The following is a 23,107-nucleotide window of genomic DNA, read 5'->3' as shown; positions in this document are numbered from 1 at the left end:
ATTCTCAAGGATTGATATGATGAAGGCATTTCATTCTGCTATCCAAACATTGTGTCATTCTTTGTTTACCCCATTTGAGCCTTAGTGTTATTTTCTTTCATACTCCTCTTTTGAAATCAATATAGTCAGCAAAGCTCGAAAGAAAAGTGTCGAGCAAAATAATAGAGTCAGAAAAAGTTTAAATAAAAAGAAGAAAAAGAAAACATGTCCAAAAAGGAAAAGAGTGTCCAGACAAATAGAGTCAGAAAAATCCAAAGAGAAAAAGAGGCAACAAAAGAAAAATTAGAATCAAGTGAAAGAACAAGCTACCAGAACTACGCATGACCTGATTCTCCTTTCTCGGGGGTGAGATACGTAGGCTGTCCTACTAAGGGCACGGTCCAACCAAATAAATAATTTAGCATTACCCAGTAAAAATAAACTGGGGCATGAGTTAATCTCATTGTTTGAGTCGATTCCAAAAGTTGTAAGTCCCACACCACTTCAAGTGTCGTTTGGGCCCCATGCCATCATTTTTTTCTATCCCTATCCAAAAGACAAGTTACAACCAAAGAAAGACCTTCGGATTAATCTTTGATAATGTTAAGGGTAAGCACGCAATGGATGTGATGACATATTTTATGAACTACTCATCTTTCTCAGCATAAGACATTAGGAGAAAAATAAATGAGAGAGTCTTATTGGTGAAAACCCTCACGGGCACCATAAGGTGATGGTAAGTTGAGACAAATAAAAATGAGAGAGTCTTATTGGTGAAAACCCTCACGGGCACCATAAGGCGATGATGAGTTGAGAGAAAAATGAGAGAGGCTTGTTGGGAAAAATCCTTCAATATGCCACTAGCCGAATGAGCTCTTCGAATGCAATGGGTTCAAGCAAGTAACTTAGTTTCAGAGCCATTAACTCAACAACAATTGGTAGAAAATTTGGATGGAAAGATCAGGCAACTTGATCCAAAATGTATGGCATAATCATTAGAGTTGACTGTCATTTCTAGATAAATTTTTCATTTATTTATTTCAAATGGGGACATTCATTGTCTTTTCTTTCTTCTCTTTATTTTTATTTTGTTTTCTTTAGTCAGTTGTCTAAATAAAATCATTATCATTTTTTCTCTTGTATTTGAGTCAAGTTCATGTCAAAACAAGTGAGAAAAGATCTCAAAACTGGCTACCATCTTCTTTAATTGCACAAAGCAAGACAAAAGGGCCAGCATATGCAAAAGACATAATTGTGAGCCGAAATAAGACATACAAAAATTTTGTCAACAGATAAGTCTGAGAACTCATGGAAATACCAGGGTTCAAAGAGTTTATCTGATGAGCATGGCAAACCAGAGATACCGTGTTTGTTTTAGAGTCACTCTTAATAATCTGAGTGTGGATCAATGATGCAGTAAGTCAATGACATATGCTAATGGTCGGAAGTAAGGTTAAATGTGACTGGGGCAAGAGCGATTGCTGTGAAAGCTAAAGACACAAACCAGCCACCATATTTTTAAACTCACAAGTTTTCTTTATATGAAACAGGAACACGTGTTGCATTCGGATCAAGGATTTCAAAGCCTAAACATCAAAGGCCGTTATTTCTCCCTTCGACAAATGGAAGAGGCAATGCTGTTGCACAGGTTAGGTAATCAAAACCATGGTAAAACTCATAATTCAATATATCTAGGAGACACACTTCCTTGTCCAGATGATTCAGGTCCATTTATTAGGTGATCCACTTCCAAAATTGAACCTTCACTCCTAGAAATCGCACTTTCTAGTTGAGTCTTTCCACTTAACCCCTAGGAGATGCACCTCCTTATTTGAGTAATCCAAATTTCATTTATTAGGTGATGCAATTCCTAAATTTAACCTTCACTCCTAGAAGTCGCATGTTCTAGTCGAGTCATTCCAGTTGACCCTTAGGAGACACACTTCCTTTTTTGGATAATTCAAGAGACATTTGAAAGGAGATGCACTTCCTCGTTTGGGGTAATTCAAGAAACATTTGTAAGGAGACGCACTTCCTTGTTGGGTAATTTAGTTTTGATGTGATTTCAGGAGCCCACCTGAAGAACAGGGTGATGAAATAGCAAGTCAGGAGCTTGCCTGAAGAACAGGGTGAATAAATGGAAAGTCAAGCAACAAAGTGAAGGATTTGAAAGTCAAGCAACAAGGTGAAGAAGTTGAAAACAAAGCAACAAGGTGAAAATTTGAAAGTTAATAGATTGAAAAATAGCAAGTTAGGAGCCCGCCTGAAGAACCGGGTAATGAAATTACAAGATAGGAGCCCGCCTAAAGAATAGGGTGAGGAAATTACAAGTCAGGAGACCGCCTGAAGAATAGGGTGATGAGATGTCAAGTCAAGAGCCCGCCCGAAGCATAGAACGAATGAATAGAAAGTTAAGAAACAAGGTGAAGCAATTGAAAACCAAGCAAAAAGTGATGAAATTGCAAGTCAGGAGCCCCCTGAAGAATAGGGTGATGAAAATCAAGTCAAGAGTCCAAAAGAAGTTGCGTAGATAGGATTTTGTAATTTCATTTATGTTTTAACTTGTAATTTTCATTTTTGATGTAATGACAAATCTGCGGACCGGAACCTCGATGGAACCTCACTAGACTCTCAAATTGGTATAGTCCTTCTCTCTCCAATACTTTGAGATACTCGTGACATGATTCCCTTACAACTTGGATAGGTAAGATGTCCTAAGTCAAGATCCGGCTGCTCTTCTTCCTTCTATTTCTTTAAATAATGGTCAGGATAAAATTTTGTATTGTTGTCTACTTCTTTGTCTGAAAACACTTCGTGTTTACATTCAAAGAGGGCATGATGTAGACACCTAATTTTGTCCCTCCCCGATATCACTTTTACTCAATTTTATCTTATCCAATTATGTACCCTCAACCATGTAATTATCCCTCCATAAAATGACAAAAATAATAATCCTTAACAAATTTTATCTTATTTTAATCGTATCCTAACAACCTCTCCAATTAAAAGCGAACATCTCACCACACTACCCCACACCCCTACTTAACCTTACCCCTACCCCATATGTCTCTTCTAACCATCCTTTCATATGTTTTTGCAACAAACCAAAGAAATCATTCACATAATATGCCAACAGAAATATATATACCATCATCATAATAGAATTGAGAAGAAATAAGAGGACCCCACAGCATATTCCCTTAACAGAATTGGGCATAACATTCATCACACTCACAGGTTCCACTAGTATATACTCACCATATATCATCATCATCCACAATAACTGAGGGGGACCATGAAAAAGGGAGCACACAAAAATCCTTCTTCTTCAGAGAAAAATGAAGGAGACAATGATACACACAACACACTGATCCTCCATTTTTGACCACTCGCTCTCGTAGCCATGCATACATGCACAAATCAAGAGAGAAGAGAGAAGATTGAGTGATAGAGAGGGGGTTTAAGAAAGAAATTAAGATAGAGAGAGAGATACGGAGGGGAGAGTGAAGAAGGATATATAGAGAATCAACCCACCTTCCATGGTCACTCTAAACACACGAAAAACACACACAAAAAATAGAGAGGGAGAGAGTCATGAAGAGAGAGTTATAGAGGGAGATCGAGAAAAGAAAGAGTGATCAGAATAGGGGATTGGTGTGAGATCCGATCCATCACCAAGCTTTTTCGGTGGAAAACTCACTGAAATCAACTTCGGTTCTTCATTTAGGTAACAAGCTCACAAGAAACCCAACTTCCTTCATTATTCTCTGTAATTTTTAAGAAAAATCGATCCAAAAACGTTAAGTTTGATAAAAAAAACGTGGACCAGCAGCGAATTCCTCACTGAAATTGGTCCAATTTGAATCAGTTTTTGCGTTTAGCTTTCTTTACTGTTCGGGTTTATTTTGCTATTTTTCCACTCGATTCTTTAGTCTTTGAACTGTTCTGGAATTCTTAATTTTGTCCGTCTCCATCGATTCATCGGGGTTAGTAGTGGTTTTCTATTTTTGCAATAACAAGTTTAGAGTTGGTTTGCCGTTGAGGTGCTATTCGGGCTTTCGAATTTGGTTTTCTTAAACACTGTTACCAACATAATATTTGAAGATCCATTTCTAAACCTTATTCTTGATTTCCTTGTGTATGACATTTGATACAAGGTGTTATGGTAGTATGTTGTTTGTTTGATTAGACACTTCTATTGATTGATTGGTCTTGTGTTACTTGAATCAATAGTCGAAGCATGAAGTAATTTGGTTAATGGATTGGGGGATCAGAATTTGATAAAAGATGAATAATTTAGTTGCTTTCATTCATTGTTATCGTTATGTGGCATTTAATTGTCAACTCCTCAATAGTATCATGATAAGACCGTCAAATAGGTAAGCAAACGATAGGTCGGGGTAGGCAAACTTAAAGATCATAAAATGTTGAATGTTTGAAGTTTTGTTGAATGATGTTGATATTCTAGCATTGAAAAAATGTACTCATTTAGCTGGAAAATTCCCAGAGATATGTTGTATTTAGTCACCGGGAATGCCCCAACGTACTTTGTTGGTGGAAGACGTTCGTGAGAAAGACCCGAGGCATTGGGTTAAGCACAGGAGCATAGTTAGGGTTAGCGTAGGGTAGATAGGATTTATTTTCGTATTTTTTTTATTATTTGGATTGTATTAATTGGACTAGACACTATATTTTGATTCGTTTTGTTTTGTTTGTTTGTTTGATTGTTCTACATGTTTTGTGTGGTTTGTATATTCGTAGTGTCAAAATTAGCCGATACGCTTCACAAAGCGACCGTGGTCGAGGCACGAGATCGAGGGGTGCCTAACACCTTCCCCTCGGTCAATAGAATTCCTTAGCCGGAATCTCTGTTCGTGGATCAGTCTTTTAGAGTCAAAACAGTTTTGAAAAGAATTTTCAAAGGTGACTTGGCACACCGATTTTATATCAAGTGGAGACTTTGAATAAATTGTAAATAGTCCTAGATATCAATTCCTATTTTATATTGAATTTCAAAATCAAAAGGGGCTAACTGAGCTTGCCACCTTGCAAATATTAATTTTGAAAAATCATGTTTAAAATCTTTATCAAACATTTATTTTATAGATTGAGCATTAGTTTTTATCAAAAACTTTTGATTATAAATATCATTCTGAAATTCTATATAAGAAAAAAATAATTTTAAAATTTAAAGTTACTAAAATAAATAATTAAAAAAATTAATTTTGAATATAAAAGTCAATTAAAATAATAAAATTAATTTACTCTAGATATTTAGTTGTAATTAATTAAGATAAAATTATTATATTAGTAAATTACTTAAATTTAAGGTGTAATGTCTTGCATATACAAAATATGATATTATTAAATATTATTGGATAGTACATTATGTTTATCTCTCATAATAATAAAATTTTATTATATATTTTTTTTATTTCCTTTTTACTTGATACGTATTGAATCAACACAAATCTTAAGAAAATATTCATTAAGAAATTATTTTATTAAAATTAAATTTATTAATTTTGTAGTTTAAAAATTTAAATCTAAGTTTAAATATTAGTATTTCCATATAAGAAAAAAATAGTTTTAAAATTTAAATTTACTAAAATAAATAAGTAAAAAAAAAGTTAATTTTGAATATCAAAGTCAATTAAAATAATAAAATTGATTTACTTTTGATATTTAGTTGCAATTAATTAAGATAAAATTATTATTTTTTCTACTTTCTATTATATATAAAAGAAGAGAGGGTTTCGACATGCCTGCTTCAATAGGTTGCTTGCTCCGTGATTTTACTGTATCATCTCTAATTAATTATTATAAGTTATTTATATATTAAAAAATTAATAATATTTAAATAAAAATAAAATAGACATATATAACATGTTTGCTTCAGCTGCTTTAACCTTGATTTTACTCTATCACCCTAATTAATTATTATAAATCATTTATGTATTAAAAATTAATAATATTTAATTCGTGATTTTCTACATCATTCATAATTAATTATTGTAAGTCATTACGTATTAAAACTTTAATAATATTTGTATAGAAAAATATAAAATAAATATTTATGACATGTCTGTTTCAACTGCTTCAGCCGTGATTTTACTATAAATTTTTTGTCTGCTTCAGCTACTTCAACCATGATTTTACTATATCACCCTAATTAATCATTATAAGTCATTTGTGTATTAAAAATTTAATAATATTCAATCTGTGATTTTGCTATATCACTCATAATTAATTATTATAAGTCATTACATATTAAAAAATTAATAATGTTTAATTAGAAAAAAGATAAAATAAATATTTATGACATGTCTGCTTCAGCCGTAATTTTACTATATCACCCCTAATTAATTATTATAAGTCATTTATGTATTAAAAAATTAATAATATTTAATTAAAAAAAGTAAAATAGACATCTATGACATGTCTGCTTCAACTTCTTCAACCATAGTTTTATTGAATATCACCCCTAATTAATTATTACAAGTCACTTGAGTATTAAAAAATCAATAAAATTTAATAAAAAATATAAAATAGATATAAAAATAATAAATTAATTCTTGATGTTTTAAGTTAACTTGACGTCTATATGAGGTTCACTTAAATTTTTTCACAACTAGTTTTTATAGTAATTTTTCTTTGTCACTTTTAATTAGTTGTTGTAGGTCATTTAAGACATTTATGTTTCGCTGCTTCAATTGTGATTTTACTATATCACCCATAATTATTTATTATGGTCATCTAAGCATTGTGCCACTTAAATTGGAATAGAAAAAAATATTATAAATCACAATAATTAGAAAAATCAAATTATTTTAAAAAATATAATTGGCTATCGACGATACAGAACTCTGGACAAGGAGAGTAACATATATTATTTAAAATTACATAAAAAGTATCATAAATTACAATACTTAACAACTTAAAATATCTAAAACAATTTAATATGTTATATATCTAAAAACAAATACATAAAAAATACTATAAATTATAATAATTAATAACATAAAAAATTTAAAAGATATAAAATATGTGGGTGACTCTCGAAATTATATTAGTATCACTTAAATTGAAATAGAAGAAAATTATTACAAATCACAATAATTAAAAACTTAAATTATTTTTAAAAATATAATTTGCTATTAGTGTCACAAAAGCTTGGATAAGAAAAGTAACGTATATTATTTGAAAATTATATTAAACATATTATAAATTACAATAGTTAACAACTTAAATTATCTAAATACATATTAAAAATATGATTGATTATCTAAATTCTATACGTGTCACCTAAATTGAGAAAAAAAATAACACATTGAACCCGTGCTAGATTCCGGATGAATCTTAGGATGTATATGCAATCCTTTTTAAAAAAAAAAAAAACTTTGTGTAAATATATCACAATTGAAAAGGCAAGTTCTACTACAGCACACCAAACAGTGTATAAGAAATAATGATAGCATAAATATACCAATATTACTAATACAAACATTATTAATACAAACATTACTAATACGTTCTATTCAAAATTATTTTTACACACTCTAACAAACGTCTCCTACGTTTCAATGGAAGGAACATATACAAAAGCAAAGTTCGATAACACATTTACAGAAGTATGTTTTATCATGTTCTCAAAGTCAAATAACTTAAATTGACATGACGGATTGTGACTTACAATTTTTTTTATATAATTTTTGAAACACTTAAAATTTAAATTTAAAATACTAATTTAATTTAACTTTAAAGAATAAGTTGACAGATAAAAAAGAAGGAAAAATGAAAGCATAGGATATTTGTATCGGCTTAGTAGGGGAATACGATGTAATTTTGAATTATTAATTGTACCCCACATGTGATGTAATATGCAATGACTAGATAACCCTTTATATTTTAAACAATTATTTTTTATTTTATACCACAAGTGTCAAGTCTTATGTATTAATTCTAATCTCATATTTTATATTTAATGTAACAAATCTCTGTCGTATGATTAAAGATCTAAACTTTAAAATGCATAGAATTTTTTTATTTATATGAATAAGTTATGCATAATTATCTTGCAAGATAATTTGGCACCTTGAAAAATATTATCAAGTAGTTAATATATTTTGTGTATTAATTTTTTATAATTCATAATTCGAATTAACATCAATCTACTAATTATACATATTCAAAATATCTTAATGTTGGGACCGTGCTAACACGGGTCATGCTCCTCTAGTATTATTAAATTATTTAAATTTAAATAATTTAAATTAAATTATAATGTCGGAAAGTACTGTGGGACCCACTTATAGTTAAATGTAGCTTTGAAGTAGGTATGAATGTGGAGCCTGAATGTGTGTCCTGCCAGGCAGAACTTGAGACGAGAGATCACTTGTTCTTTAAATGTAAAATTACAAATGCAATATGGACTGCTATCTTGAAGTGGCAGAGATGGGGTGAATGTCCTAGAGAGATTGGATACACATGTGAGAGTGGGTTAGAGCATCGAACAAGAGGAACACATACTCTAGGGGTCATCTTGAAGGCAAGCTTGGCAGCTGTCGTGCACACTTTCTGGCTGAAAAGAAATAGCAAAGTTTTCCAGAAACAAACAACTGTAGTGGAGGAGCTAATTCGAGCCATAAAAATAATGTTATCCATTAGAGTTAGAACTAATCCTAAGCTTTTTGGTTATATTTGAAGTCTATGAGGTATAGTGTTGGTAAAACTGGTTAGCAGGTTATTAAGTATTTTATGAGAAAAGGTTTGATGGTCTGTATCATCCCTTAACTTTGTAAATATTTTACTTGATAATTAATAAAGTGATCTTTAATTGCAAAAAAAAAAAAAAAAAAATGTAACTTGGAGGGCAATCTTGTAAATAAATAAAATAATGTGGCCTTTTCTTAAAGGCATGATCTGTAATTAAATGAAAGATTATGAACATTTTTTAAAGTTATTAATAAGGTATGATTAATATAGCACAAAAGATAAATTCTTTAATTAGAATTTTCTTTTAAAAAGATTAAAATATCTTCAACTTTTCGTTAAATTCCAAGAAGCAGCTATGTTGAAGTTGGCTCTTCTTGAATATAAATTGATTCTCTCTAATCATTTGTGCTATATTAAATTGAGATACAAAAATAATATAGAATCGATATTAGCACGAACACCGATATTTCTAGTTTCTAGTAATATATAAAACAGAGAGAATACTAAAGTTAGATATTTTTGATTCTGTCAAGGGTGTGCATCGATCGATTCGATTTGATTTTATGAGTTATTGATTCGATTTATCAGTTTTTGATTTTTAAATATGCAAAATCAATAACCAATCAATAATATATTTTCTTATTGGTTTTTGGTGCTTAACGGTTCGGTTTTCGGTTTAACCAATAAGAAAATACTCAGTAACAACTAAAATAAAAAAAATGAAATCTTAGTTGCCGCCAAAATCATACGCAATGCGTTTTAGTTTACAAGAATCTTCTAACTTGAACTGAATGTTAGTTCGGAAAAAAATTAAATCCTAATTGTTGGAAGCTACTAAATGTTTCAAACTTTTCACAATACTCGAGTTTTGTATTGTGCCTTTGTTGCCTTGAATAAGTTAATACTTTGTGAATCTCTGAATTGTGAATAAGTAGTGTGTGTATGTGTGTGTATATATATATATATATTAGTAATATAAATATTTATATATATAACACAGATAGGAATAAAACAACAACTTAGTGTATTCTTATTGGGTTATCGATTTAACCGATAACCCAATAAGCTAAAATTAAAATCGAACCGTTTACCAATAAAAATTTTATAAAACTAATAAAAAATTATTAATCCAATAATCCAATAGCATTTTTGTCGGTTCGATTTATCAATCGGTTTGATTTTTAAACATCCCTAAATCCTGTAATAAAAAATCAATTACTAAGCAAATCTTAATATTCAACTAATTGGCCGACTGAGCTTTTAGTTTATTGATAAAGTTTTGATTTCTCACTTTATAATCCTTTCATTAACATTATATTAAATCAAATGATAAGTAAATAAATAAATAGATTAATACTATCAATGTATAGCTACTAGCAAGTTCCAAGTATTTCAGGGTCATCATGGAAGAAGATAAGAAGGCCAAGATCCGTTTTTCAATTTTCATTTGGAAATGCCACGTCCATAGTATAGTGTCTCCTAAAGTCAAACGTGTTTCACTCACAGAGCGCCACCTCTCATATTGTGCAAAGAAGTCCCAATAGCTCCCTATAAACCTTGCTCTTTTGCCGCATCTCCCGTCAACAAAAAAAAACTACAAATTTTTTCTAGTCCTAATTAATAATTAACTAAGCAAACCGAACAGTTCGTAAGTTTCTTCTACATAAACTAAACTTCTTTCTTTTGACCTTTTTGACTATGGAGGCTCAACAGCACCGTCCTCAGGATCATAGTTATGGAGAAGATGAAGATGAATTAGTAGTGAAGGGGAACAAAGTTGGATTAAAAACAGCCTTAGATGATGACCCTAATGCTCCAAAAGAGGACAAATCCCCTTCTAATTATCAGAGTAAAGTCACTGACCCTACATGCGCCAGTAAGTCTCGTTTCTTTCTCACTCCTCTGGTATGATACGCAAATCAAGTTATTTTAAAATTATAGTTCGGATTATGATCTCTAAACTAATTTAATTTTTCTGAGTATATTTCATGATCACGTTTGATTGGCAATATAAATTTTTATGGGGCATAATCCTGAAATATTGCTAACTTGTATCGCCTATCAAACAACCCTAATCACGGACAAAGTTATTCTGGAATTATAGTCAAGTGCTAATGTTAAGCGTAGCAAACGACCTCTAGTTTCTAACTTATGTGGCAACTTCGAATTCCAGGAGGGTTTTTAAATCTAATATGTATGTCATTAAAAATAAATTATTTCTGAATTCTTGATTAAAATTAAATAAAAATTTGACTCTTGATTAAAATTAAATAAAAAATTGACTCTCTCTTACGTGAGAGAGTAGTTGACAAATAATAAAAATTGTTTCTGAATTCTTGCTTAAAATTAAAATAAAAAATTGTCTCGGTCTTACGTGAGAGATTAGTTGACTAATTCATATAACATGTCACAATCGATAATCTTTCGGTCATTCAAATTAATCGAGTTTTAACAATGTAAAGAAATTATCACGACACATGTGTACGTTACACTTTATTAAGATTACAAACCACAACCAGGTCATCAATACACTTTATTTTAAGATATGAAAACTTTTTGGATGATCGGACATGTAAATTTTTTTCACACTGACGACACATGCATATAATTAATTAAATTCTTTTGGAATTAATATTAATAAGTGTGTAACAGATAGGGAGGAGGTGGGAACAACTCCACTTGTAGAGTCATTCGAGAAAATGAGAGTAAAGGAAGAGAAAGAAGTACGTGCAGAGAAAGAGGGGAAGAGTAAATCAAGTGATATAGGAGTGTCAATGAAGGAATACTTTGCGCAGAAGTTCAAGCCACGAGATGAAGATAAGGCACTTTCTGAGGTTATTTCAGGTAGGCAACTTCATTTGCATGGATTAAAATAGATCGAGTTACTAAATGATCGAAGTTTAGGTGAATGCGTTGCTCATCGAATAGTTACTTGATTGAAGTAGACTCAAAAAATATTAGTCAGTCACTCCCCTCTATTTTTTTTTTTAAAAAAAGAGTGACCTATTTTTCCTTTTTACCATTGAAATGAAACTTTAATTTTTTTCGGGCAATAATTTAATTTTAATTTTTTTCCCTCACACAACCTTAACTGGTTAAGGAAAGCTCAGGTTATGAAATCGCTTAGCCGAAAAATGAAAGTAGTAGTGAGGCGTCGGTACGGAGTTGCGTCAGCTGTGGATATAGACTAGGCTAAGGGACGGGGGCTTGGCTGGTACCAGGCTCTGGTACCAGGCTCTAAAAGAGTTTTCTTCGAGCGAGCGGTCTTTCTATCTTTTTGGGTTGAATATACACTAGGTTGCACAAAAAAATCGTTTTTGGATCAATCCAAAGCCCAAAAAGGTTTTTGAAAGGTTAAAGGGTCCGTTGAGCGCCTCAAGGCTATGTCATAATAGATCTGAACACTTGCCCCGGATCGATTTCTAGATCATAATTGAGGTTTACAAGATTCAAAAATCTTCTCAAACTTTATCTAAGTCAAAATAGAATTAGTTCGGAGGGGTATAATTTAGTCCGTTCATTTTTTATTTAATTTAAAGTCTTTTTTGTTCTTTTATAATTTTTTAAATACCTTTTATGGTCACTTATTTTATCTCATAAAATTGCATATTTTCATGTTAATTGTGTGTCACAATTGGGCAGTATATCATCATCTAATTTTAAAATGAGAGCTTTAATTGGATCTCACTTGGGCATACTAAACTGGCAGCCCTTACCCGAGTGGCGAGTCATGTTTTCGTAGGCTAATTTTGTCTATCCCTAATTTCAGGCAAACTTTTGAGCAAACCTTCGGAGCAGAAGGATAAAACTGAATAGTCTATTAGATTATCGACGGTTTGATTTATTGTATTAAATGACCCATTAGAGTAGAAATAGTACTCGGTGTTACTAATATCATAGTTTAGTATATATAAGCAGTGGCGGAGCCAGAATTTTCATTCATTAAGGGGTTCAGAAGTGAGCATACAAATTAGTCGAGGTTCAACATCTAGTATGAATATATAAAAAATAATAAATAATTTTAATCATATGCCTAAATAGTATAATTTTTCGCCGAATAAGTTCGGATCCCCTTGTCCAAAGGTGGCTCCGCCCCTGTATACAGTATGTAAGGATAGTATCAAATAGGGTATATAATAAGTGCATGTATTAGTGATGACACTTGAATTATTGCAACCAGACATTGCTAGTATGGTTAGCATTCTCCCTATTTTTAAATTTCCTTAAAAGCCCTTACCATTTTATGCCAACTAATTAAAGCAATGGATCTTTTCGTCTTTTCAACCTCAAAACACCTAATTCATTTTCTTTCTTCCTCACTCACCCAAAAAACACCTTTCTTTTCTGAAATTTCTTTATTTCAGCTACAGGTTTGTCAATTTGAGCTTCATTAAACTCCCTCATTTCTCGTTCTATCTATCAAGCTCTTATATGTATTAAATCTCAATCTCTAGGTTTTTCTGTTGCTAGATTTTAGATAATACAAAAATTGAAATGGTAGATAAAACAAAATATGATCACTGCTGATGGGTTATTATGGTATTCTAAAGTATTATTCAGAGGTTAACTGATTAGGTGTAGAAATTTCTAGCTTGTCAAATTAACAAAACTAGAGATGAAACAATTAATTGGGATTACCCACTTCTTCGACATACTAGAAAGATTCTTTCAAAAACGAAATTTGAAAGACAATCGGAGAATTTCGACAATGTACTCCATTTATTCTCCAAAATAACACGTTTTATTTTATAAAATGAAAAAATCAAAGTCAACGTGTTCCATTTTTCTCTCATTGTAAACCACTCTTTTATTGCCTTCTTTCCTCTACTGATTCAAAAATCAGTTGTAGTACAATAATAGAGTTTTGGCCAAAATTAGCATTGAAGAAGAATTTTGTTGGTCGAACCTTTAAGAGAGAGGGAAGAAAAAAGGAGGGAGGTAGCCAAATCAAGAAAAAGGAAGAGGAGAAAAGCTTTTTTTTTTTTTTTTTTTTTTTTTAATTTGAAAGGATAAAAATAACATCTAAAACTAAAATAATTCCACAAAACTAGCACTTGAATTTAAAAATTCAGTAAATAGTCATTAAACATCACAATTCGGCCCTTCTCGTTTTGTGTACTGGGCCGTCGACTTTTATATCATAGTATATGCACGTGATTGCAAAAGTCGGGTAAATTTTCTTCATGTTAGAAACTTCAAGGAAGCTCAATTCTCCCGCTGCAAATTCCAGACTTTCTTTCAACTAAACATTATTTTAATCATTCCAATTTTCAATCATTCCAATCATGAAAATTAGCTTAATGCATGAACCACATTTCTTATAAATACGCCATTCTCATCTTCCACCTACAGTCTTCTAACTTTCATTATTTTTTTCCTTTCAACAATAAAAAAAAACTTCTAATTAACATTCAAAAAACACTATTTTTTTCGAAACTTCTTGTTCATTTTCATCGTTTTTCAAAGTGAAAAAAATAACAAAAGATGTTTGAAAATATAGACTTTGTGAATATGATTATGCTTTACTTCAACCCATTAAGTTTCAGTTACTTGACGATTGGGAATGGGAAAATTCTCCAGCAACATCTTCCAAAAATTCGTCCTTATTTTATGGCAGAAACAAAAATATAGTTTTTATATGCATTTTAAAAATGTATCAATCTAGTATAAGAGAATATCAATTGAGTATATGAACACTGTAAGCGTATTAATGTAGTATAAAAGTGTATTAATGTGTTATAAAAGAGTATCAATTAGGTATAGGGATAGGGATTGCATGTGCTTGATAGAATTTTCCTTTTCCTTTTTAAAAAGTGTATCAATATAGTGTATCAATATAGTATAAAAGTGTATCACTGTAGTATAAAAGTTTATCAATTGAGTATAAAGACTACATGTGACCAATTGGGTCAAATGACTAAAAAAAGAAATTAGTTTAGCAGGACAACCCATGTCCACCTTTCCAAATGTGGGTCATTTTTTAAAAAAAAGGAACAACTCATGTCCTTTACCCTTTTTTTAAAAAGAAAAAAGAAACCAGAAACCTTTTTTACCGAAAAGACAAAAATGCCCCCATTTTTAACGATGTTATTATAAGCAATTAGGGTATTTTAGGAAAACTAAAAATGGGTAGTATGGTAACATACTACTTCAGCTAGTATGTTAGCAAGACCTATATATATATATATATATATATATGCTATTTGCCAAGTAATTACTTTTTGTCGAGTAAATAAGTAAATAATGAGATGATCATGTCCTTAGGTCTTGATTAAGAGGAAATAATGTTTGTGTAGATATTGTGGCGATAAGTAGGGAGTGTGTGTTTGGTTAAGATGACACGGCGTATATCGGACCAGGGAAAATAACGATTCCTGCGGCGTGAATCATTTTTCTAGGGACTAAATTTTTTTATCTCAGGCAAACTTTCAGGACGAAAGGATGAAACTGTGGAAACTGAACGGGCAAAACCAACAGAAAAAGTGAAGCAACAGGTGGGAGTGGGCACACAAAAAGGGTCCGAAGAACAGAGGGATGTTGCTGCGGCAACACATAGTGAATGTGCAGGGAAGAGTATGATAGATAGGCTTAAAGGTGTTGCTAGTTCATGGCTTCACAAAGGAGGTGGAAAACCAGCAGCAGCAGCACAGACCCCCTATTAGTACCCCACCGACTCCTAGTACTCCAGGTGCTACGTAGTAAGTACTAAATGCTTTTATATGTTCATAAGACTATATGTTGGTGGTCTTGTTTCTTTTGTTTGGTGTTATGCTAGTATGATCAAGGTGTAATCAGTTGTGTAAATAGATAATGGAGCTTCATGTTGTTTTGGACTGATCGGAGGTCAGTTATGTGTGTATACCTCTCTAATTTCTATGGTGATTAACTTTCATATTCTGCGCTGCTCTTGGTAGGCGTTGGCCTTGGAAACAAAAACCAGTTGGGGGTTGGATGGGAGTTGGGAGGTGGATTTATGTGAGAAATGAAATGGAAAAAAGTGAAGGAGAAATTTCAATTCCAATTTAAAATTGTATTTGGCATTTTCATGGTCAAATGCTTGCTATTTCTAGTAGTGTAACTTTTCGGGGAAAGTTAAAAATTTCATGGCCAAACGTCCTCATTGGATATAAATTAAGGTGTCCTGACGATGTAGGAGGAGAGTTCATTTTAATAAATTTTAATTCTTGATAAGTGAAACATCGCAGTGAAAGTGAAGTGAGAGTATATTACATATCCCTGTACACAGATGCAATTCATTCATGGCAAAGTTCCACGAATATTCTACCACAGTTCCCAAGAATCGATACTGCTGTCTAAATGTCAAAAAGATCACTTCTAAAAGAAGACGACCGAAGGAACTTATCCAAGCAAAACACACTCAAAAATACAGATCTCTCAAAAATACAAATGCCTAAGCATAGATGTCTTTCTCAAAAATGCAAATGCAAATATGTGGATTCCTTAGGTAAGGTGAGAACTTGCTAAAAGAACCTTCCATTTACCTTTGAAGGCTTTTGCCGTACTTACAGCATCAGTATTGCAGCCCGTGATAAATTGTTTTTTATTGATCAAATGTGCCATTTGAACACAATCAAGAGAGCTGATTAAATTAATCGATAAGGGATACACCAATAGAACTCAACAACTGCGTTGAAAGGAGGCCGAAAGATGGTAAAGCTGAGATTCAAATTCCTCGCGATTTTATATTGTCAAAGCTCATTTCACGGGGATCCGTTGCTTGCAATTCGACTTGGATTCCGTCTAGTTCTCTCTTGAAAGCAACTCGACTTGGATTCCGTCTAGTTCTCTCTTGAACCGATCCGTTGAGCTTGGGCACAACATCTTCATCCTCACCTTTGATGTATCAGGTGACCTAAAATCCATGTCGATGTTTATTAGGAAGAATTGAAGCTAAGGCAGGTGATATATAGCTATGTATATAGGGTATAGGGATACCCCTAATGGCGCAAGGCTTTTTAACAAAATCCTTACGAGCTAGGTTGAAAGAAGATTGTATCACACGTGTTAAGAATATTTTTGCACTGAATTAGCCCAACAAGGCTCTTTCAGAGAGAACCAATATCCACCCTGTGAATTGAAGATTAACAGAGAAGGACCTTGCGTATTTGTTCTATGCTATTTTAAGCTAAATCTTTATACCATCAATGTTGTCATTGTAGGGTGATCACATCTAGTAGTACCACATAAGAGTTGCACCAAATAAGGTTGTCAACTCCTATACTGTTATTATTCTTTAAAAATATAATGCTTGTTATGCCACCACGATATCGCCTTGTCATGGAGGCTAGTCTCTGTGATATCGGCGTGATGCGGAGGCTGGTCTCTCCGCGATAGGAAGTGTGCCACACTGTTGTGTAAAAGTCGTGCAGTCACTTAAGGGTAAGAAGGGCTTTTTGGTCCTTTTCTCCTCTTTAAACTCCCAATTCACGACTTAAAACACAAAGGAGGCTTTATTTGCCGCCTTTTCAGTTATTTAGCAACATCGATTCCTCTCCCACTCTAAAGAACAAAAGCTGAGGGTTTCTTCCAAGTAGCCCTCTCAAGTCTCAAATTCAAGTTTCCTACAAGAGAAGTCAAAAAATTTAGGTATGTGGGATATTCAACAATGGGCTTCTTTCACCATTGAGTCCCAAAATTTTCAATTTCTCAAGTTTAATTCCCTTTTTGGTTTAGGGTTTCATGAGAAGTACAAATTTATGATTCCTCCATGTAATTCTTGAATTCAACCATGAACAAGTGTTTCCTCATAAATTCAAGCATTCTTCCGTACTTTAATCATGATAATTTGTTACATTGATGAAATTGTTGAGTTTAAGTCATGAAATTTCTTATCATGTCATTACTTTGAAATTATCGTATTTAATAATATTTTTTTAATGCTGGTGTATTATGAACACCTGATACATAGATGATCATGCATGCTATAGTTTTCAAGATTTCAAGTTATTCATATCATGTTTGTACCATGAAGTTTATAACATTTTCATAACGAGCACTCACTAGTATTCTATCATTCTAAATACATCAGTTAACATGTTCATGATTACTTCAAATTATGCGTGCACTGTTATTTTTAAAATACGATGTTTAAGCATACCGGTTATCAACGCATACAATAGTTTATGCTTCTGTGTCAGTTTAGTTAGGAGTAGGACTTAGCACCGAGCGAACCTAGGGATAAAGGCTCACCTGCCAGTAGAGGACTGAGACCTTTAGTATATTTTCCTAAGTTTCAGAACGACGTAGACATCATAGGTTTATGAGATGTCAACCGCCAATAGAGGATTGACACTCTCTTAGGGGTCACTTGCCAGTAGAGGACCAGCATCAAGTCCTTTTCGATATTAGTTTAGTGGATCAACATAGCCATTTTGGTATCTATGAAAAGGTACTGACATCCTTCCGACTGGGGTTACAGGTTGGACCCAGATTAGCTCAGATTAAGGTATGTCGATTAAATGATAGCTCCCATAATCTCAGTTCAGTATTCAGGCCATATCAGCTCAGGTTTGCATGACCAAGTGTTCAGTTTATTTGTTATTCAGTTATTCAATTTTATAGATTATTTTAGCACATGCTTTACATGATCTTACACTCGATTTACATGTTCATGCATTTATGTTTAGTACTATTTACATGTCCATGTCAGCTAGTCCTTATCTAGTATGCTAGTACATTCAAAGTACTGACCACATAGTCTCTTTTCGCTATGTTGTCTTATAACACATAGGTTCGGACATTCAATTCTTAGAACGTACTTAGTCCGTTCCTGTACCACTCTGCTATAGCTTTGGTAAGTTCTCATCAGTCGAGGGCTAGACATATTATTAATGTTTTCCAGTACCTCATTTCATGTTATTTCAGTAGTCATAGTTGGAGACCTGTCCCAACAACTCATCTTTTTTAGAGGCTTTCAGATAGTTAGACAGATAGTTATGTTTTCATTGAAGATTTCAGTACACTTGACATTGTTTTATTACTCAGAATTTTTAATAAATGACTTCTGCATATTATTTTGTTATCTTCTTTCAGTGTTTACAACTTGTGCCAGTTAATGGGTTAGCTTGGGCCACTTGTGATTTTATGTACCGTGTTACAATTGGGGGTAATCTCGGATCTTGATAAATTTGGTATTAAAACTAGTGTATTTTGGAATACTCGATGCTTTTTTTAAGAGTTCTAGCAACATAGGTCAATTATGGATGACATGATATATCAAAATTTGAGCATACTTGAATTCTGAGGAAAGGATAAAACAATATCAGAGTACCAAGTAATGAAGAAATCTTGCTTTTCTGCTAATTTTTTGCGGTGATGAAATCAAAATCAAATATGGCATAGCAACATTCATTGGTACGCAAAGAGTTAGTGAAGTCCTCATAGTTTTCTTCAAGGCTCCCAAGCTTCTCCACAATGACTCCGTGGCCATCTATCTTGAATATCTAAACCTCCAGTTTCTCTTTGCTTTTAGCTTCAAGAACTTCAGCTTGTACTAATTTACCAGAGCCATTGCATATGCCGCATTTACGTGCATCCCAATAATATTTTTAGAACACGATGAAGATGGCGTAAATTAAAGAAAAAAGAAGATGAAATTGTTGGAATTAGTTATTGTTATTTATGGGAAAATGTTGAGAGTAATTTTTAGTCATCTTTAAAGAAAAGACTATTACTTAATAGAAAAAAGTGAATGATTATGATTGCAAAAGGGGTCTGTTCCTATGAAAGGTTGTGATTGAAAAGGTACCTGTTTTTATGAAGGTTGTGATTGAAAAACGTCTATTTCTAAAGGGTGTGTCTAATGGTTTAAACAGACACTTAGATATTATAAATACCTATCTATCCTATAACAAAATGTGATTGACAAGGTACCTGTTTTTGTGAAGGTTGTGATTGAAAATGTGCCAGTTATTAAATGATGTATCTGCTAGTTTGCACACACTTAAATATGATAAATATCCATTTATCCTAAAAAAAATCAACTTTTTAATCTCTCTTTTACTACAAATCATAACATTTTGTTCCTATGAGAATTCGAATTAAATGTCGATATTCGAATTTTAGAGGCTTTGTAAATTCTAGAAGAATTCTGCTAAATCCCTATTGCAGTTATAAGTGGGAAACTTATTTTTTTTAAAGATAGTGGATAGATTTTCATAGTCAGCTTTTAATTAAATTCTTGTAAATTTTATCTAACAATCTTCAAGAACTTAATGTTCACAACAATCGAGGGCATTGAAATTAATAGTGTTCTTAACAAGATGTTTGAAGATTTCGAGTTGGATCACTTTGATGGCATGGACTTCACCTATTGAAAAGACTATCATGATTTAAAACTCTTTGTAAGTGGCACCCACACTACTCATCGATAGGAGAATCATCAATCCCAAAACTTCATCTCACATACTAACGCTTGAAAAATCAAGAACTAATTCATTGATAGACAAAATAAAGACTAAATAAACAAATGCAATCAAAGAGGGAACATTGTACTTAAGGAAATAAAATCATCCCTAGGAATCAAAAGTCGTCCGTATCAAAACTACTAAAGAATGTCAAGAAGGAGATGCAACCCCAAAAACTATAATGAAAACCTAAATTTAGAAATAAAAAGCTATGCCAATAAGGAGAGATCTCATGGTAGACTGATGTGTTGTTCATCCTGAAATCTATAAAGTCAACCGCTGAGATCATATTGGAGAAAGAAGAAAGTCTTATGGAAAAGTGAGTAAAAAAGTATAAACAAAAAGAAACAAAATTGTTGCTAATGGGTTTCAAACCCACATCTCGGAGACGCAAGCCTTCAATTCTCGTGCATAAACAACTAGACCATCAATTAGTATTTATATGTCGGTTCACACATCAATAACTATATATGTTTTCCTCCACTAGACCATCAGTCAGTTTTTGTATGTGGGTTATTTTCTTAGTTTTAGTACAAAGACAAGTCTATATAGAAGCTACTGAATTCGTCCGAACTTCTTTCCTCCCCAATCGGGACTGTAGCTCCGCCCCTGTTGGTATTGATAGCTAATAATTTTGGTGGTTCATAGTCTTAATGACGATGGTGGTGAATGATGATGGTGTCTAGCAATACACACAAACATACACACACACATATATGTATATATATATATATATATATATAGTAATGCCTAATAGTGGTCTTGATTGTCGATAGTGATTGGTGATTATTGTGATAATGATGGTTGGTAGTGACGATTGCAAATGGTTGCTAGTGATGATAAATAATTGACTATAATATAATGGTGGTGGTTGTTGCTGGAGATGGTGGTTGAAGGTGGTGAATGATAATGTTGATAGTAATGGACGACAATGATGGTAGTTGATATAGGTGGGTGATTGCAGTAGTTAAGACTCTGCTGCAAATCTTAATCATTTAAATTTATTTAGACCTGTTAAGTGGTCGAAACATTTTTAAAAATAAGCAGTTAATGATTAAGATATGAGTGAATACGATTCAGACTTGAAGATCAAACAGACTTAATGATTGAGATTTCATGAACTAATTTAAATAGCCAATCCAATTTTTAGATGAATTAAATTGGACAAATAAAAATAAATTGAGCCAAGCAATAGAAGAGCCCGTGCTCGAAAAAATAAGCAGATTGAAGGACTCAGAACCCTATGAAAACCCTCAAACTCAGCTACGCGAGAAAAATATCATACAAAAGGATAAATCGGTCCAAGGCCACCAATGGGACTTCGATGGACACAAATAGAAACTATTTTAAACATTATATTTTCATAATTTTACTTTACCATATCTAATTTTTTGTCATCTCTAAATACGTAAAACATGCATTTGTTAAAACATTTATATTATACTTATTATTTGAATGAGGTTTTCACTTTTTTAACTTGGGTTGGGGAGCTGACAATGCCATTGGGTTTTTAATATTGCCAAACATGTTTGAAGTTGTTATGAAATGGTCCTGGATCATTATTGACAAAATATTCCAACATCAAATTTACCTATAATTATATTCTAAATTGAGTGATAATTATCTCTTATTGATTATGCCTAGCTACACCCCACAACGGGAGAACTACTTGGAGGAGCTTCCATTTTCTTTTATCAATCATTTCTGACAAGAACTGACAATAAATTGCACATACTTGAGATCATAAACATAAAACAAATTACTATGCTATCAAAATAAAGAAATGTCATGATCCAAAAAATAAATCAAGGTCATGATGACACTTATCGTGGCCAAGCCTTGACAAGTGAGTCAATCACCTAAACTGATATGTAAGAAGAAATAATACAATAATTTTCAAGGTGATACTTTTAGAGCGAAGTCAAACCCATACAAGTACAACAATAGTGGATCTCTAGATAATAAAGATACAATAAACCATCCCAAAATCAGGTGTCACAGTGTAAGAACAATCTAAACTCAACTGAATCTAAAAACTATAAATATGTCTCTAAATACAAAATAAAGATATCAATTGATTGGAGGAGGCCTGAGGCCGATTCTGAAAACATAGAGAGACCTATACCTAAAAAATGAAAATGATCAACCATACAATTTCTGTAATGCCCCGAAATCTAGTTCCCGGGATGCCACGCGGTGCTCCGAACTACAAGTAGTTTTGAGCTAACCCTAGCTGCCTTTTAACACATCTGAATCTCAACATGGGGAAATATAAGTATAAAATCATGATAAAATGTAAAATTTCTGAATAATATAAATATATCTGAAAGTACCAATTTTAATATGATTAAACAAATACTGAAAAGTCTGAATACGACAACTGAGATCTAAGACTGAATCTGGTAGTCTGACAAGCCTCTACTAGCTGAATCTAGAGAGAGCTACTAGGACAGGCCCCATTTGACTCTAGCTGTCTGAAATGAATAACGAAGAAATCTACTAATAAATGGGAAATCTGAATAACTAAGCCCTCAAACTATGAGGACTCACCAACTGAAGGGATGTAGATATGATGCTCAAAAATCACTGTCGCTATTGAGACTGAGGACTTGAACCTACATTATGAGACAATGTAGCACATAGACGTATATGTGGATCAGTACTTAGAGAATGTACCGAGTATATGGGGGTGCATGCAATAAGTAAATAATATTATCACAGTTTATCAAATCATGCATGCTTAATGTAAATGACTCACATAGCTTGAGTAAATTTGAAATCTGAAAGTCAAATAATGAATAATAAACATGTAATCTAAATCTTGTGAGCCATTACACTTAGTTCTAAAATCTTTATTCTGTTCTTGTTCTCAAATCATATCTGAAAACTTATTCTACCAGGGGATTCTTTCAAAACTTTAGGGAAAATACTTTATCTGTGAAGCTGTGTATCTTTTACTAGCAGGAAGGTTCTCTTAACCGACATAA

At 32.4% G+C, this 23,107-nt stretch overlaps 1 protein-coding gene across 1 annotated transcript; it reads left to right on the top strand.

Moving 5' to 3' along the window:
* The first annotated feature begins 10,094 nt into the window (after positions 1–10,094).
* LOC107876330 (low-temperature-induced 78 kDa protein) lies at positions 10,095–15,591 on the top strand. Its single transcript, XM_016723279.2, has 3 exons — positions 10,095–10,570; positions 11,347–11,538; positions 15,115–15,591. The coding sequence occupies exons 1-3, from the start codon at positions 10,393–10,395 to the stop codon at positions 15,354–15,356; spliced, it is 612 nt and encodes a 203-aa protein (XP_016578765.1). The 5' UTR covers positions 10,095–10,392; the 3' UTR covers positions 15,357–15,591.
* Positions 15,592–23,107: the final 7,516 nt, after the last annotated feature.

The sequence above is a fragment of the Capsicum annuum genome, chromosome 1 (assembly GCF_002878395.1).
Source record: "Capsicum annuum cultivar UCD-10X-F1 chromosome 1, UCD10Xv1.1, whole genome shotgun sequence".
Taxonomy (NCBI): Eukaryota; Viridiplantae; Streptophyta; class Magnoliopsida; order Solanales; family Solanaceae; genus Capsicum; species Capsicum annuum.
The sequence above is the reverse complement of the archived record's forward strand: the minus strand, read 5'-3'. Positions and strand labels throughout refer to the sequence as shown.